The 19,679-nt window shown below is 41.0% G+C and overlaps 1 protein-coding gene across 2 annotated transcripts in view; it reads right to left on the bottom strand.

Annotated features, from left to right (window-relative positions):
- Positions 1-19,679, bottom strand: part of RNF13 (ring finger protein 13) — a 138,182-nt gene that overhangs the window by 27,483 nt on the left and 91,020 nt on the right. For both annotated transcript variants that reach the window (XM_089672587.1, XM_089672586.1), the window contains exons 6-8: positions 18,208-18,298; positions 11,329-11,434; positions 5,843-5,936 (exon numbers count right to left, since the gene is read on the bottom strand). In XM_089672587.1, the coding sequence (XP_089528713.1) occupies positions 5,843-5,936; positions 11,329-11,434; positions 18,208-18,298 (291 nt within the window). The remainder of the gene's footprint in view (positions 1-5,842; positions 5,937-11,328; positions 11,435-18,207; positions 18,299-19,679) is intronic.

Genomic DNA, 19,679 nt, shown 5'->3' with positions numbered 1-19,679 from the left:
ACTAACCCAAGAAAGATACAGAGAAAAAAAACATACTGAAGACCAGTGGAGATCTTCTTTCGGTGTACTGGACAGAAACCAGTTGAAAGAACTTTCAAATCCTGAAAGTGAAAGACGGAAAAAAAAATATGGAGGAGCAAGAAGAAACTATACAAATGCCCACAAAAGCAGAAACTGCAGATATGTTTGTAAAACTAGAAAACTCCACAAAAAACTAAATGGCGGTTTTACACCGCAAAATGGGACAAGTCCTATCACGAGTGGAGGAAGCAGGAGGGAAATTGGAAAAACAAGCACAAGTAATTAATAATTTAGAAGAGCAAGTAGAGGCAATGAGAAAAAACACAGAATGTTATCCTATAAAATAGAAGACCAGGAAAACAGAGACAGAAGGGATAACTTAAGGATCAGAGGTTTACCAGAAATGGCACAAGGAGAAGATCTAAGGGACATTATGAGAAGAATGTTTAACCCAATAACGAGAAGGAAAGAGACAGAACATATGAAAATAGAAAGAGTGCATTGGATAAGAAGACCACAAAAATTACATTGGGCATTGCCAGGGACATGATAGTAAGGTTCCACCACTATGAAGACAGAGAAACTATTTGGAAAAAGCTACGTGGGATCCCAGATATAAAGTATAGAGAGACAAAAGTGCACATTTTTGCAGACATAGCTCAAGAGACACTAGCCAGAAGAAGATCCCTGAGACCACTGCTAGATCAGATGAAGAGTAAAAATATTCGCTATAATTGGGGTTTCCCAGCATGCCTGATATGGTGGAGAGATGGGAGATCAGCGAAGTTCAGATTCCCAGAAGAGCTAAAGGACTTCTGTGAAAAATTAGATTACAGATGTTAGATATGGAGAGGTGGACAGTAGAAAGGAAAGCGAAAAATGGATCAGTTGAGGAGAACCGGCAAAGAGTTTCTAAAAAGAGGGTGGTGGTGGGGAGGTGAGAGAGGATTTTTTCCTTTTTTTCCTTCTCTCTCCCGTACCCCGCCTCCACACCCCCATCGGATAATGTCTCGGGGATAAAGTCCTTTCGTTAAAAAATAGACGGGCTAAAAGGGGGCTTTTGAAATGAGGTGTTTGGTAGACAGGACAGAGAAACATATCCAAGAAGACAGGGCAGGTGGGGGTAAAGTGAAGGATGTCTATTACGGTGGGTATTAGGTAGGCCAAGCATGATGCCAACTTCAGAGCAAAATATGAGAGGTCAAGGTCTGAAAGGGTGTACATGCTTGGAGTCTTACCCAGAAGAATCAACTGGAACTATGGGTCACAGTTTATTCAAAGACCAAAAAAAAGGTCTTTGGAGGTCTTGAGAGGAGGGAGGGGATGGGGGGATAGGTGGGAAGGGGGCAGGAAGAAGAAGGGAAAAGAGGGTAGGAACTCTTGTTCAAAAAATTAGTTCACTTTCACCCCTACAAAGGATGCACAGAGCAAAGCAGCCAAATAGGACGAAGAAATATGGTCAATTTCATGACATAATTTAAAAGGATTAAATACTCCAACAAAAAGACAAAGTATTAAGGGAGATACATCAATGGTCTATTGAGGTGGTGTTTCTTCAAGAGACATATATATCCCAGGACTCAAACATTAAGCTATACTCTAGAGAGTTACCAATTTGGTACATGCGGATTCTCCAATTAGAAGGGCAAAGGGAGTGGCGATAGGGTTCATAAAAAATATAAAATTTTAATTGGACCAAAAGCTGGTAGACCCAGAGGACCGATACCTATTTTTAAGCGATAAATTACAGAGAAAAGAATGTACCCTAGTAAATATTTATTGCCCTAATAAAAACCAGATGACATATTTGAACTGAATATTGGCTAAACTTATGGATTTCAAAAGGGGTAGTATGATTGTGGCAGGTGATTTTAATTTTTGCATGAACCCAGAGATGGATGCCTCAACATGCGTGCGGAGAGGAGATAGGAGCCTAAAGAACATAAAAAAAATTACATCAATGTCAGCTGATGGATGCCGGGAGGGTTAAACACCCAAAGGAAAGAGACTATACCTTCTTCTGTACGGCGCATAGGATGTATTCAAGACTGGATTATATATTGATTGAACATAGACTTTTGGAGTCTCTGATGAAAACAAATAGAGAAGTAATGTATATATCAGACCATGCCCCTGTCACAATAAGACTACAGTTTGGAAGGGAACAGAAAAGAATAAACTTGTGGCATTTAAATGAGTCCATATTACAAAACCTGGAAGCAGAAATAAGAGTAAAGCAAGAAATAGACTAGTACTTTGAGTTAAACGAATACGAGGAAGTTTCTATTGCCACGATATGGGAAGCATATAAAGTCTATATTAGGGATATACTGATCAGAATAGGGGCGGAGATAAAAAAAAAAAAAAAGAAGAACGGGGAAAAAAAAATGAAGACATTAACGGAAGAACTATACCAGCTGGAAGAACTACATAGAAAGAAAATAACTAAAGAATTACAACAAGAGAATATTAAAAAGAGAAAAGTTGAAGGAATCTCTGGAACAAGAAACAAGGAAGATTTTTAATGGGGTTTCGAAAGAAAGATCTGATGAAGTTGAAAGAAGAAATTAAGAAATTTTATAGATGAAATAAAAAATGAAAAAGGTGAAATGGTATATTCAACCACTGATATCGCTAACACATTTCAGAGGCACTATAGCAGTTTATATGGAGTAGAAGGGAAGAACCAGAAAGACTCTGGAGGAGGAGAGGAAGAAAAGGAGGCAGATTTATCTGAACGAAGCTGGTTTACCTAGATTAGATAAAACTAGATTGGCAGCTTTGGACAATCCAATATTAATAGAAGCAAGCAAAATACTTTCTGGTATAGAGGTGCATGTGGTAACACTGGAGCATGGTGACTGGTCCAGTAATGTCACAAGGGGGGTCAAGAGAGTCCACAACCCTGTGTAAGCTCTGACTGGAGTGACTCTGAGGTTACATAAGACTGACATTACTCTCCCCCAGAGCATGAATTGAATGGTGGAGGAGTAGAGGAAGGAAATAAAGTGGACCTATTGATTTATCCTGGATGCACAAAAGTATAGATTTACCTTTTTTTCTGTTTGCGGTTCAGTTTCACCAGTTACTATTGACACAATAATAGCTTAACAGGAGGAAGTATTAGACTAGACTCACACTATTGCAGGTGTGGGAAAGCATGTAAATCACATGTGTTCCTGCCAGGGCCATGCTTCCACTAGGCAAATTAGGCGGTTGCCTAGGGTGCACTGCCACCTAGGGGCGCCTAGACACAGCACAGGCCACCACTTTCTCTGTGTGGGACGCAGCCATGTCATGAATGATCCTTCAGCTGAGAGAGGGGAGGAAGAAAGGACAGAGGAAGATGCCGGGTGTCTGAGGCTAGGTTAGCAGCTAGGCTGCCTCTCCTTCCAGTGTTCCTCTCAGATTCAGTCCCTTACTGCAAGCCGGCTGGCCACTGCTAATCACTGTGGAGTTCCAGCCCTTCTCTTCCCATTCATCAGCAGAGGCAGAGCTGCTCCTGCGGAGGAAGGAAGTGTCTGACTCTGATGTCTCGAGTCTGTGCTAGAGTGGCCCAGCCAGCCAGACACCCATCACATGTGCAATGTGTCAGTGAGTGATGACATCATCCCACAGCCTGCTCTTCTAGTGCCTGTTGATCTGTGTCAGTGTTGGTGGTGGTGTGTTGTGTCAGATCTGTCACTGTGTGGGATTGCTCAGTTCAACTGCCTGCTGTCAGTGTTTTTATCTCCCCCCATTGCCTGCGGAATTCCAGCTCTGTCAGAATATGGATCCATCATCCTCCACTCACTGCAACTGTCACCCAGCCACTGCCAGCCAAAGATACAGTCCATCCGTGACAATGATTTTGTTTTTAATATTGGTGCTGGTGGCATTTTATGGCACTCATTTTTTAAATGAAATGTAGCAGTTGATTTACTATTTTCTTCTGTTACACTGTTCAACAGGTAAAAAGTTTTGGGCATAAAATTAGCTAATCTTACATAATTTTGGGGTGCTGAAAACGAAAATGACCCTAAAAAATGTTGATTGGCTCTAGTTTCCATGATATATTCACCCATCTAATGACGTAAGCCATTCAAAATTATGATGCAACTTCAGCTGCATATTGCGCAATTGATACTGGTGACCAATAGAAAATTGCATGTATACTGAGATGATGCAATATTAGCCTTTAATTGCATCACTTTACTGCATAAAAGCTGCAGTATCTGTAGCTGATTGTAGTTCGACAGCGTCTTTACATTTCGTTTTATGCTTATATAGGCTACTCAGTAATGCCTCGAACTTGTGTGAATAAAGCAGATAATTTCTGCTATATCTGCGGTGAAATAACTTTTATCTCAAAAAAAAGGAGGATAACAGGAATGATTAAGAAAGCCTACAACTTGTATTTTGGCTGCAAGATAGGAGACCAGGACAAGAGCTGGGCACCACATATATGCTGCAATTCTTGTGGGACGGCACTGGAGCAATGGTTGAATGGAAAAAAGGCATCTATGCCTTTCGCTGTGCCAATGATTTGGAGAGAGCCAACAGATCATGTTAGTAATTGTTACTTTTGTATGGTGCCTCCAATTGTAAAAGGGCTAAATAAGAAGAAAATGTTATCTGTGCACTATCCAAATATTCCATCGGCAATACGTCCAGTTCCTCATGGAGAGGGGCTACCAATTCCTAAAGCACCAGAATCCTTCGTGGTTGAGTCAAGTGAGGAAGAACCTGAAGCGTGTAGTCACGTGCAGTTGTAAGAGATAGCCCTTTCCTCGAAAACAAGAGAAAAGCCAAGAGAAGCAAAACCGACACAAACTGAAGACAAAACTAGTGAGAATCCTAAGTATTAAAATGATTCAACTTAGCTTATGGCTATAATTTTTCTTGGTAATCCTATGCAATATATTATGCCATTTAGGCTTGGTTATGTAGTCAATATCACTTTCTTTATATTTGTGGAAAGACATCTATCTATATAATTATTGTGCATTATGTAGTCATTACGCCTATAGTAGAAAACTTTCCGTTTACAGAAAAACTAGAGCCAATTGACAAATTTCATTGTTATATTTGAACTCAGGGCACAAAATAGTCTAGCACCGGCCCTAGTTCTGCGGTTTAGCAGATGTGCGGAGGTGCCATTAATTCTTAAAACATCACATTTTCCAGTATGTAGAAGTGCATCATACCATATGGTTTCCGTGCGGCTGCAAATTTAGAATAGGACCAGGGACCTTTTCCCTGTGTTTGCAGCAGGTACAGCAGCCCATGACACAGTGTCTGTGCATAAGTGTGACTCAAACCGTCTCTACAAAATGACACCAAACTATTGTCCTCCTTACAAGTGTCATGGTGACAGGAATATCTGAAACAGCACTCAGAGAGAAGGTAGGACTTCAAATTGCATTTTAAATGTACCAAAGAATGAGAAAAAGTAGGTTTATCTTGCCTATCTAACCTCTGATGCTCAAGTGTTAGGTGAAATTAATTTGCCTTCCAGGGGTACACCAACATCTCTGCATTGCAAATTAATTGTAACTAATACCCTGAAAGCTCTTCTGCAGGAAGGTTTCTTAGTCCAGTAACCGTGGATTTTGGTTTCTAAAAGAAGCATTATACAGTTGTAACATGTATTCTTGGAACACTGTGAGCAATGCCCCATGACAAGAGAATACTGGGGATATGTTCACAGACTATGCCCTCCGCATTTATTTATAATGTATGCTGGTCATACAAAGGATTTTCATTAAAACTAAGAACGTAAAGTCAGCTTTATTATATATTTAATCAAACAGATATCTGATCATTGTGTCAAACCTCATACCTTTCTTAAATTTATGTATGGGAAGTTTTTTTAGCTGATCCTTGCCCAGTCTGTTCCTTCGTGCTCTATGTCGATCCTGTACAAACTTGGTGATCTGTTTGTGAAGAGTGGAGGAAAGCAGTCAATATATATACTATTAATATACAGAATAAAATACTTTATTATAAATTATTGTGTAGCCATAGCAGATCAGGGAAGTGTCGGTACAAAATTCTCTGGCATCCAAGGCAAGAATGCCAAAGTGTATTGACCCCCTCCCTTTCCAGGCTCTCTAATTTAACTAACATGAGTTTGAAAAAAAAAAAAAAAAAAAAAAAAACACTGAGGAACTAAGGGGTGAAAGTGGCTCTAAAGCCTCAAGTTTATTTACTTTAATGCATTCTATGCATTAAGGTAAAAAAAACTTGTGTGTAACAGAATGCTCCCCCTGCCCCCCTTATACTTACCTGAGCCCCATTGCGATCAATTGCTGTGCATGAGAGCTGCGGCTCTCCTGGCTTTGTCCCTCCTCATTGGGCAGATCGATAGCAGCGGGAGCCATTGGCTCCCACTCCTGTCAATCAACCCCAGTGACGAGGGAACAAGGGGTGGGTCAAGTACCACTGTCTGTGTCAATGGACGCAGCAGCAGGACTAGGGGGCAAGCGCACGTGTGCCCCCATGGGAATCCGCTTCCTATTAGGGGCACCAGCAAGAGAGGAGGATCCAGGACTGCCAGCGGGGGTCCCAAGAAGAGGAGGATCGGGGCTGCTCTGTGCAATTTTATTGCACAAGGCAGATAAGTATAGACATGTTTGTTATTATATTTTCCTTTATAATAAGAATTATAGTGTAACTATGGCCAAAATAAAAAATGGCATGAGATTTCACCTGTCACTAGGATTAACACGTTTAATGGTTGGATCAAACCATTTAAAACTGACAGGGCTGCTTACAAATGGTCAGCATTTATTATGTAAAACTTTTATCCCAAAAGTAAAAAAAATAACTGCTGCTGTAACTGCTAAAAAAAAAAGCGTTAGTTGGGAGTTCTGCTCTAAAATGTTAGACATCGGAACTTTTTTGATTATATTTTGATTATATTTATTAACAATTTACTATCCGATTTTAGATGGGATATTTATTGATCTTAATTATCTACTGATTTTATCGAGTTGTTTGGATATCATTCATTTTAGCGCTGCACTTTTTTATATATTAAATAAATACACACACACACACCTTTAAAAGAAGTACTCGCCCCCTTCGTTTTTTTTTTTTTTTGCATATTTGTCACACTTAATTGATTCAGATCATCAAACAAATTTTAATATTACTCATATAACCTGAGTAAATACAAAATTGCAGTTTTTAAAATTATTTCATTTCCTAAGGGGAAAAGGTTGTCCAAACCTGCCTGGCTCTATGTGAAAAAGTAGTTGCCCCCTAAATCTAAAACCTGGTTGTGCCACGCTTGGCGGCAACAACTACAATCAATCACCTGCGATACCTGACGAAAAGTCTTTCACATCGCTGTAGAGGAATTTTGGCCACTCTTCTTTGCAGAACTGTTTTAATTCAGCCACATTGGAAGGTTTCCAAGCATGAACAGCCTGTTTAAAGGTCATGCCACAGCATCTCAATCGGATTTAAGTCCGAACTTTGACTAGGCTGCACTAAAACCTTCATTTTTTTTTTTTCCTTGAACCATTTAGAGGTGGACTTGCTGGAGTGTTTCGGATCATTGTACTGCTGCGTAACCCGAGTGTGCTTGAGTTTGAAGTCACAAACTGATGGCTGGACATTCTCCATGGTTTTCTGGTAAAGCGCAGAATTCATGGTTTCAATAATTATGGCAAATCGTCCAGGTCCTAAAGCTGTAAAGCAGCTCCAGACATCACACTACCACCACGTTTGACTGTTGTTCTTTTTAAGAACTCTGTGGTAATTTTATGCCAGATATAACAGAATGCACACCTTCCAAAAAGTTCAATCTTTGCCTCATCAGTCTACAGAATATTTGCCCAAAATATTGGGATTAATCTAGATGTTTTTTGGCAAAAGTGAGGCAAGCCTTTATGCTCTTTTTGGTCAGCAGTGGCTTTTGCCTTGGAATGCTCGCTTGGATGCCATTTTTGCCCAGTCTCTTTCTTATTGTTATGTCTTGAACACTGAACTTAACTGAGACAATTGAGGCCTGCAGTTCTTTGGATGTTGTTCTGGGTTCTTTTATGACCTTCTGGATGAGTCGTCATAGTGCTCTTGGATCAATTTTGGTAGGGTGGCCACCACTGTTCCACGTTTTCTTCATTTGTAGATAATACTTCTTACCGTGGTTCGCAGGAGTCCCAAAGCCTTGAAATGGCTTTGTAACTCTTTCCAGACTGATACATGTCAATTACTTTGTTTTTCATTTGTTCTCGAATTTCTTTAGAGGCGTTGCTTTTTGAGATCTTTTAGCGAGCTTCACTTTGTCAGATAGCTTCTATTTAAGTGATTTCTTGATTCAACATGCCTGGCCGCAATCAGGCCTTGGTGTGGAAAGTGAAATTTAACCCAGGTTTCTGAGAAATGTGGTTAGTCACAGTTAATTCATGATTTAGCAAGTTGGGCCATTACTTTTTTACATAGGGCCAGGCAGGTTTGGAGAGCTTTTTCCCTTAATAAATGAAACCATCATTTAAAAAAGGAATTTTGTATTTATTCAGGTTATCTTTGTGTAATATTAAAATTTATTTGATGATCGGAATCAATTAAGTATTACAAATATGCGGGGGGGAATCAGGAAGGGGGTACATACTTTTTCACACTGTATTTACACAGTATATTATGCACTGCTTTATGGAGTATATACACCATAAAGCTGCCATCTTTGCTCCCCTGTATAAAAGATTTCTAAAAGAAAAAAAAAAAAGACTTTTCAAAAAAAGTTTAAGCCTTCTCAGAAATGGCCTATGGTAAGAAACCGATATTGTTTTTTTCTCCACAATCACAACAGAGGATGACTTCATATTACTCCAAGACATTTTTAGGCACACAAGCAGTCAGATAGCCTTCTGTTCTATTAAAAACGCTCATGTGTACAGATACTCAAGGCCCCAGTTGCCATACCATTGCTTTTGAAGAAAAAAAAAAAAGGCACAAATTTATAAAGCACAGTAGAGTGCTTTACAGATGTGCATTGCACTCTGAAGCAAGCATAGCACAACTAACTAAAATGAAAAAAGCTGGGAAGAAAAAAAGCTTGGTCATACAGGTGAAACTCGAAAAATTAGAATATCGTGCAAAAGTTCATTTATTTCAGTAATGCAACTTAAAAGGTGAAACTAATATATGAGATAGACTCATTACATGCAAAGCAAGACAGTTCAAGCCGTGATTTGTCATAATTGGGATGATTATGGCTTACAGCTCATGAAAACCCCAAATCCACAATCTCAGAAAATTAGAATATTGTGAAAAGATGCAATATTCTAGGCTCAAAGTGTCCCACTATAATCAGCTAATTAAGCCATAACACCTGCAAAGGGTTCCTGAGCCTTTAAATGGTCTCTCAGTCTGGTTCAGTAGGAATCACAATCATGGGAAAGACTGCTGACCTGGCAGTTGTGCAGAAAACCATCATTGAAGCCCTCCACAAGGCGGGAAAGCCTCAAAAGGTAATTGCAAAAGAAGTTGGATGTTCCCAAAGTGCTGTATCAAAGCACATTAATAGAAAGTTATGTGGAAGGGAAAAGTGTGGAAGAAAGGTGCACAAGCAGCAGGGATGACCGCAGCCTGGAGAGGATTGTCAGGAAAAGGCCATTCAAAAGCGTTGGGGACTTTAACAAGGAGTGAATTAAGGCTGGAGTCAGTGCATCAAGAGCCACCACACACAGACGGATCCTGGACATGGGCTCAGAAGAGCTGAAGACTGCTATTGAAGCATCCTGGTCTTCCATAACACCTCAGCAGTACCACAGGCTGATAGCTTCCATGCCACGTTGCATTGAGGCAGTAATTGCTGCAAAAGGGGCCCAAACCAAGTACTGAGTACATATGCATGCTTATACTTTTCAGAGGTCGGATATTGTTCTATGTACAATCCTTGTTTTATTGATTGCATGTAATATTCTAATTTTCTGAGATTGTGGATTTGGGGTTTTCATGAGCTGTAAGCCATAATCATCCCAATTATGACAAATCACGACTTGAACTATCTTGCTTTGCATGTAATGAGTCCCATATATTAGTTTCACCTTTTAAGTTGCATTACTTAAATAAATGAACTTTTGCACGATATTCTAATTTTTCGAGTTTCACCTGTATAGCCTGTCAATCATGTGACCAGCCTCCCCACCAATCATATACTTTGTTCTGCAGCAATAAAGCAGAACTAAGCCTAATTGCAGAAATAAATTAAAACTGCGCACAGGCAGCTCTTTATTGACTTAGAGACATACTATGTCACGACTGATTCCCATGTGCATATGCGGGATGATGTTATCCTCCATCAATAGGCCAATCAGGAAGCAAAAAAACAGGAGCACCGGGGGAAGAGGACAACAACAGCCAGAAAGGGGTACAAAAAGCACATCGTTGGAAGGTAGAAGTGAGTATATTCAGGAGTTTACTTCTGCTTTAGACAGAAAGAACTGCATTTTCACACCATAGACTCCACACCTCAGTCTGCATTTTATGAAAGGGATGCACAATGCAGGCCACAGTTAGAAGTAACTTTGCAGTGTCTAGGAGATTTCACTATCCACTGTCTGCTATACCTAGCCCCATTAGAACTCCATTTATATGTCAGCAGTATGGTCAGGTGCTTTCATATTCAAAGAGCCTCTGTCACATTTATAAAGCACTGTTTTGTGCTTTGCTTGTTTGGGGACTCTAAAGCCCCATTTGTTCTCCTAGGAATGAGGATTGAAATGGGGGAAAGTCGGGAGAGGAAAATGTAAACATGACCTGTTCAAGATCACGTGGGCACTTCTCTCTGATAAATGAGGCACCACACTGCATTCTTAATGTTATCACAAAATGTGAAATACAGTGCAGTATGGAGCATTTCTAGAGATGTCCTTCGGTGTGCAGAGTTGGGAAACTGTATTTTAAAAAATAGGCCACTTAAAGACACAAAAATGCACTGGGGTGCCTCTGCTTGAGCTGCATACACAGATGACAGTCATTTCCCCCCATGAACTGTGGTCCAAATTCACTTTAGTGTGTTAAGTTCCAATATTTTCTTTTTAAGCAGAAATGTAACACAGCAGGGTTCCTGCAGAGAACCAAGTGGGGGTTTTCTATTTTAACTCAGCAGACAGCTATGGGGGGGGATTACTATCTGCAATAGAATTCTTGAGGATGATGAGGCAGTGTTAGCATTGAGAGGAAGTGACTCAAGCTGCACAGCAGCTCTAAAGGGTAAGACAAGCAGAAGCCCATTCTCCTGTGCACAATGTAACCCAAAGCTGAATACACAATCCAAAAGGTTATCCTTATTAACAAAAACCAACTGATACCTACCATAAAAATGACAATGAGCACTAGGCAAATCCCGACTATAATTAGGAATGGTATTAAGTAGTATTCCAGTGGCATGGCAGCTTCAGGAACTAACAAAAGATGAGCGCTACACAAAAAGCAAACAAAATTAATTTAGAATCCAGAGAACAAATCAGAAAAGCAAAAACACAGCAACAAAAAACTTAAAATATCTGTTCAATTGCCTAGGTAAACTGCTATTAAAATGGTAGCGTAAAATAAAAATGTTCTCTATGTGTGATCTATTTAGTTCATCTACTATTATGTCCAATATACTGGAGGTGTACAGTAGGTACCAGCCCAGTACAAAATTCTATCCAGACCTGCAGAAGTATTAGATGTTAATATGTGAATTAAAAAAAAATATTTACCTGCAAATTAATTTACCATGGATTCTACTTGGACAATCTTAAGTGAGCGAAAAAATGAGATCTAGGATCCAAACAGTATAAAAATGTAGCAATATATTTTATTTGACAATATCAATTAAAACAAAAAAAAAAAAAGTGGGGTAAATCATGAATTATAAATCCCTAAAATGTGGCCCGCCAACCCTATGTCCTTGTCTGACAGCACACTTACAGTGTCTGCAGTAATATACTGTAATGACTATGAAATGTGTTGGCCTTGGACCCTTTGTTTCTTGGGTAATTTTTACAATAAAGCATTGTTGCCCAAATGCCAGGAGCATGAGAAGTGACTGATGTCATTTCTCTAGGCTAAAGGAACAGAGTCACAAGATATTAGACTGCTTAAACCAAGATAAGAACGTGTTCCTGGGATTAACTAGTGTTTATGACATCTAGAAATGTTACACTAGAAGATAAGAACTTGTTTAAAGATGTCTACTTGCTTGAGAAGTTAGAAATCTTCAAATTTAGGGTAGATAAGAAGTTGATCTGAAGCAAAAGTGTGTCTCCTTAGATAATGTTTATTCAATATAGTGACTGGGCTTGACTCTGTTATCTTCATGGAACCTTTCTGGTAGCTCCTCCTAGAGTAGGTGTGGCGACCGCCCACTTCGGGAAATATACCAGGAAAAAGGGTTTAAAAACTGGGAGTTTAAACGGGATCGATGGGAGCCTTCCTAGCAGCAGGGGACATTCTGATGCTGGGACTCTTGCCAAGGCTATATGGGCTCATCGATTGGTAGCGTTTACGGCTTCCCCGTGACCCCCTGTGCAGTATGGTTCTGATGGGCTCTGTTCCTTCCTGTCTTCCCATAGCTTTGGTAATGTATTAATTGTATGCTGTGACGCTGTAAAAAGATTTGTATATTTCATGCTGTAATGCTCACATTATTATTGGTGTGTGTTATGCAGGTTATGATGACCATAAGATATATCCTCCTGTGTGTCGTGTGATAATAAAAGTGGAGGTTTTGACAGTGCAAGAAGATTGCAGTTGGATTCTGTTATTTCTTGGAGTGCCGAGTGAATGCTATGATGAGCCAGAGCAGGTGTTAATTTGGTAGAGGGTCTTTCACATGCTTACCGTATTTTTCGCCGTATAAGACGCACTTTTTCTTCCCCAAAACTGGGGGGGAAATGTCAGTGCGTCTTATGGGGCGAATATGGAGCGGCTGGTCCGGTATTTCCACCGCGGCTGTGTCAGAATACCGGGCCGGCCGCTCAGCTCTGCAGCGGGACCTTACCTGTTCCTCTATCCAGCGGCGTGCTGTCTTCCCGGCTTCTGTAGTGTGGGCACTGGCCATGACAGTCGGGTGCCAAGTGCGCATGCGCAAGAAGCGGTGCTTTTTGTGAATGGTAAGGCGGTACCTGGGACACATGACAGATCCCAGAAGCCTTTGGACCAATCACAAAGCGCAAGTGCTTCTCGCTCATGCGCACTGGGCACCCGGCTGTCATGCCGAGCGCCATTACAGAAGCCGGGAAGACAGCGCGCGGCTGGATCGAGGAACAGGTAAGATCAAACAAAAACTGCGGAAGTAAGAGCGGGTACCTGTCAAATTCAGGTACCCGCTCCCCACCTCCCCAAAGGCCAGCAGTCATCTGTGCTGTCCGCAGTCTCTGGTCATCCCTGTGCTGTCCGCAGTCTCTGGTCATCCCTGTGCTGTCCGCAGTCTCTGGTCATCCCTGTGCTTGCTGCAGTCTCTGGTCATCCCTGTGCTTGCTGCAGTCTCTGGTCATCCCTGTGCTTGCTGCAGTCTCTGGTCATCTCCTGTACTGTGTCTGCAGTCCATTAGTTCAGAATTTTTTTTTCCTGTTTTCTGCCTCTAAAACCTAGGTGCGTCTTATGGTGCGAAAAATACGGTAGATTAATTAATGGTGTAAAAGCTGGTTAAAAGTACCTGCGTGACTACCTGTCTATTGTGTGTGTATATGACTTGCTTTTACTTATTGCATCCAGCATTGCATTACATATACTTAAACTGAATCATAAAATGTATCAGAACTATACTGTACTAGGTGCCAGATTACACAGTTTTATTCACTGCAAAATACATTCTCAAATATTCCTGGTGATAATTGTAGCCATTCCTAAATCAACATGGTGTAGATCCCCCAAAACTGTTCATATTAATGTTGATGAATTGGGTGGTAATAGCAGGAATCCATGTAGAAAGTGATAATTCCGAAAGATATCTATAAAACAGTTGCACAAATTTTGCAATATGACTTTAAGAAGTAATTTGTAGTAGTATCAGATTGATAAGCACAGTAACACAGGTTGCAGATAGGAGAACATGATAAATATGACCCTAATGGTGAGGTTGCATGCCAAATAACTTTATGCACACATTAACAGAAACAGCATGTCGCCTCTGCCACATAAAATAGTAGATGCATACAAGTGTAAATTAAGGGGTGGCTTGGCACCATTTACATCCTTAAAATGGATGCAAGATGTAACATGGTAAGACAGTTGGAGTTAGTCTTTCAGTCTGAAAACTGGCCATGTAGGAGACAAATGCTTAATGGGCAGTGATTGACAGCACTGGCCTTGGGTACTAGGCACTTGCCCAAGACCAGTGCTGCCTTAACAAAAGCAAAGGAATATGCCAGAAAAGGGGACACGACAACCAGTGGGAAGGAACAGTGGCGTGTGGCCATTTTTTTTATTGTGTTATGGGGAGGAAGGCAGAGCAACTGTGGCCAGAGGGAGGAGCTGTGTCTGCCGGGAGGAAGAAACAGCGGTGTGCAGAAAGATCCTGGCAGGCATAACACCTGCAGCTGGTTATTGTTTATTACTCCTAAAGTGGCATAAATGCATAGGGCAGAATGGGGTAGATGAAGAAGATACCATCTACAACATGGTAAGTTTTTTTTTATTGTAGGTGGTTCTAGAGCCACTGTTAACAACACAGGATTTTCTGACAGGCATGCCCACAGCAAAGGGGGTGGTAACAACAGAGTTCTTCAAATCCACACAGAGAATGCCCATGAATCGGGCTTCATGCAGGGAGCAGGGATAACAGACAGTACTAACAGTCAGAAAGGTGTGAATTACTTAAGAATTGTCACTTTGTACAAAGATAAATATTTATTCATGACTCAATAGATGTACAGTTAAATTTTTTTGCTGCTGAGACTTCATCTTTAAGAATCAGCTGTTTGAAAGTAGTGCCACGAAGGAGCATTGTCTTAAAGCAGGTTGCCCCTTTATAGCACAACATAGCTCTAAACTCCAGGTTAACAAAATCAAGTACCAGAGTAACTCAAAGTCATTTTCTTGCTGCTTTCAAGCCCACAGTACTGTATGCATGGTAGATCTATTGGGATTTTATGTGATAGACCAAAAACAAAGTGGTACATAATTGTGAAGTGGAAGGAAAATGATAAATGGTTTTTGATTTTTTTTTTAACAAATAACTGAAAAGTGTGGTGTGCATTTGTATTCAGCCCCCCTGAGTTGATACTTTGTAGAACCACCTTTTGCTGCAATTACATTAGCTACTAATGATCTACTAACTGCTAAAACCAATGGTCACTACTCCATACTCTTACTACTTGACCTCTCTGCGGCTTTTGATACTGTTGACCATCCCCTCCTCCTCAAAAAAAACTCCACTCTCTTGGCCTCCAAGACTCTGCTCTCTCCTGTCTCTCCTCCTACTCCTTCAGCGTTCCCTATAACTCTGTCTCCTCCACTCCCTCTTTCTGTAGGAGTCCCTCAAGGTTCTTTCCTTGGACCCCTTCTCTTCTCCATCTACACCTCCTCCCTTGGTCACTTGATAAACCCCCATGGCTTTAAGTACCATCTCTATGCTGATGACACACTAATCTATCTTTCTACTACTCACCTCGCCCCTTCAGTCTCCTATCGCATTATTAACCTACTAAGTGACATATTGGCATGGATGTTACTCCAGTTCCTCAAACTCAATCTGTCCAAAACTGAGCTCATACTGATCCCTCCAGCCCATACCCCCTCCCGACTTCTCGATCAAGATCAATAATACAACCATCAGTCCCTGCCGTCATGCCAGGGTGCTAGGTGTAATCCTAGACTCCTATCTGTCCTTTCAGCCCAAATCCAAATCGCTGTCCAAATCTTGTAGACTTTACCTCCACAACATCTCCAAGATATGGCCAATCTTAACCTCTGAAACTACTAGGAAAATTATTCACTCCCTGGTTATCTCTCAACTTGACTATTGTAACTTCCTCCTCATTGGCCTACCTCATCGCAGGCTATCCCCTCTTCAGTCTATCATGAATGCTGCTGCTAGATTCATCCACCTTACTAACTGTTCCATATCTGCCACCCCTCTCTGCCAATCCCTCCACTGGCTTCTCATAAAATTCAAAACATTAACAATAAAATATAAAGCCATTTATAACTCTGCCCCAAATTACATCACCAATCTTGTCTCCAAATATCACCCAAACCGTACTCTCTGCTCCTCCATGACCTCCTGCTCTCTAGCTCCCTTGTCTCCTCCTCCCATGCTAGTCTCCAGGACTTCTCCAGAGCTTCCCCCATCCTCTGCAACTTTCTACCCCAATTTATCAGACTATCGCCTACTCTGCTCACTTTTAAACAATCTCTGAAAACCTCTCTCTCTTCAGGGAAGCCTATCTTGCCCATAGCTAATAATGGAATCTTCTATTCCTTCTACTAGTCCACCCCCCACAGTTATCTTTTCTACCACTAGCCCCTCCCTCTTAGATTTTAAGCTCCAAAAAAGCAGGGCCCTCCTAACCCTCTTGTATTGAACTGTATTGTTGCTGTATTGTCTCCCGTCATATTGTAAAGTGCTAAGCAAACTGTTGGCGCTATATAAATCTTGTATAATAATAAAGTCTTTTTGAGGATGTCTTTACCAGCTATGCACATCTAGAGTGAAATTTTTCCCCATTCTTCTTTACAATATAGCTCAAGCTCTCTCAGATTGGATGTAGAGCGTCTGTGAACAGTAATTTTCATGTCTTTCCACATATTCTCAATTGGATTTTGGTCTGGACTTTGACTAGGCCATTCTAACACATGAATATGCTTTGATCTAAACCACTCCATTGTAGCTCAGGCTGTATGTTTAGAGTCGTTGTCCTGTTGAAAGGTGAACCTCCGCCCCAGTCTCAAGTCTTTTGCAGACTTGAACAGGTTGTCTTCTAAGATTGCCCTGTATTTGGCTCCAATCATCTTCCCATCAACTCTGACCAGCTTCCCTGTCCCTGCTGAAGAAATGCATCCCAACATGATGCTGCCACCACCATGTTTCACGGTGGGGATGGTTTGTTCAGGGTGATGTGCAGTGTTAGTTTTCCACCACACACAGCATTTTGCTTTTAGGCCAAAAAAGTTAAATTTTGACCAGAGCACCTTCTTCCACATGTTTGTTGTGTCCCCCACATGGCTTCTTACAAACTGCAAACGGGACTTCTTATGGTTTTCTTCTTGTCACTCTTCCATAAAGGCCAGATTTGTGAAGTGCAAGACTAATAGTTGTCCTGTGAACAGTTTCTCCCACATGAACTGTGGATCTCTGCAGCTCCTCCAGGGTTGCCAAGGGCCTCTTGGCTGTTTCTCCGATTAATGCTCTCCTTGCCCAGCCTATCGGTTTAGGTGGATAGCCATGTCTTGGTTGGTTTGCAGTTGTGCCATGCTCTTCTATTTTTGGATGATGGATTGAGCATAGCTCCGTGAAATGTTCAAAGCTTGGGATATTTTTTTTTTTTTTAAAACCTAACCCTGCTTTAAAACTTCTCCACAACTTTATCCCTGACCTGTCTGGTGTGTTCCTTGGCCTTCGTGATGCTGCTTGTTCACTAATGTTCTGTAACAAACCTCTAAGGGCTTCACAGAACAGCTGTATTTATACTGAGAATAAATTACACACAAGTGGACTCTATTTACTAATTAGGTGACTTCTGAAGTCTGACTCATTTTAGTGAGGGGTATCAGAGTAAAGGGGGCTGAATATAAATGCACGCCACACTTTTCAGATATGGATTTGTAAAAAATGTAAAAACCATTTATCATTTTCCTTCCACTTAACAAATATGTGCCACTTTGTGTTGGTCTATCACATAAAATCTCAATAAAATACATTTACGTTTTTGGTTGTAACATGACAAAATGTGGAAAATTTCAATGGGTATGAATACTTTTTCAAGGCACTGTACATTGTAATAGGCATGTGTGCAGAAGGACTGTTTTCTTAAAGCAAATTAAAAAATAAAAAAGGAACTATATTTTTACAATGCCCACTCAAAAAGCAACTGCTGAGGTTTTGTGTACTTTTAATCTGCAAGTGTGGGAACCGATTGAGCCTACAGAGCCGGTTTTCCTTAATACAGACAAGGAGAAATAGCTGACCAACAACTTGATTACAGCAGGGCTGTGTGTCACAGAAAAATAGAGAGTCATGGAAGGAAAAAAGTAAGATTTACCAACCCTTTATCCCAGGTAAATCCTTCCTGCAATATTCGTGCAGAAGACTCTCCAATAAACACTGATGGAATGTCAATTTTCTTCAGAATGTCAACTGAAACACAAGAATATCGAGCAATCAATCACACAATGTGTCACATGTACTGGGCCTTGTGCCCTGGCAACAGAGGAATCAACCAGAGGCTTTCTGAATAACATCTTGTTAAGATCTTTAAATGTACTAATTCATTAAGTGTCAAACAAAAGTATTTAATCTCATCCCGGTTTCCAAAATAACTTACAATTGAACCCTTCTATCACAGCCAGAGATGTACAATAAACACATTTGGGTGAGAGCAGATTAAATTTAGGGCTCATGCCACTGGTGGCTTGGTTTGTACTGCATAAAAACCTGGCTTTTTTTGGTGACCGGGAAGCACGGGTGCTGTGTACAACCCACTGATAGCAGCTTGTCTAAAACCATGACAGGGTTCAAAACATGGCTGCTGTATGCAGCTGAACATTGTTTTGAGCAGTACACACGTTTAGGACTTCATCCATCCAGGGAAGTATGCCCTGAATGCAAAAATTTTGTGTTCAGGTTAGAAGTCTCTGAACGCATACAGCCCTAAACACATACATCAGTACAGTGTCCAGTTGCCCCATATTTTAACCTGTCATTAATATTAACCAGTTCCCACATCCCGCAATTTACCGCAGACAGGCGGCCGCTGTAGGAAAAGCGACATACCTGTATGTCACTGCCTACTTCGAGGTGTAAGGGAGCCTGTCAGTGAGTCCCGACCAATGATTCACAGCCGGGACCTGCTGATTGGCTGTGTGCAATCACAGCCCAGAGCTCTGTGTTGGTGAGAAACAGAGATATAGTAGTAAAAGCAGCACAGTTTACACACGTTACATAAAATTAGGCACACATTTAACTCCTTGAATCACCCTAGATTTTAACTCCTTCCAATCCAGTGTAATTAACCACTTGCCTACTGGGCACTTTTACCCCCTATGTGCCCAGGCCAATTTTCAGCTTTCATCACTTTGAATGACAATTGCGCAGTCATGCAACACTGTACCCATATGAAATTTTTATCTTTTTTTCACACAAATAGAGCTTTCTTTTGGTGATATTTAATCGCCACTGGATGTTTTATTTTTGCACTACAAACAAAAAAAAGAGCAATATTTTTGTTTCTATTGTAAAATTTTTCAAACAGGTAATTTTTCTCCTTCACTGATGTGCATTGATGAGGCTGCACTGATAGGCAGCACTGCTGAGGAGGCACTGGTAGGCATTGATAAGGAGGCACTGATGCTGCTGCACTGATATGCAGCAATGATGGGCAACACTGACGAGTGGCACAACTGCTGGGCAGCACTGCAGGGCACTGATCATCAGTACCAATCTGCTCTGTGACAGCTGTCAGTTATCGGCAGTACTTTCCCCACGCTGTAGTGCTGCCGATAACCGGCAACTGTATTTA

Source organism: Staurois parvus, unplaced genomic scaffold (assembly GCF_062004578.1).
Source record: "Staurois parvus isolate SC_StPar_1 unplaced genomic scaffold, SC_StPar_1.0 ptg000131l, whole genome shotgun sequence".
In the NCBI taxonomy this organism is placed as follows: Eukaryota; Metazoa; Chordata; class Amphibia; order Anura; family Ranidae; genus Staurois; species Staurois parvus.
Note: the sequence above shows the minus strand (reverse complement) of the source record. Positions and strands in the feature narration are given on the sequence as shown.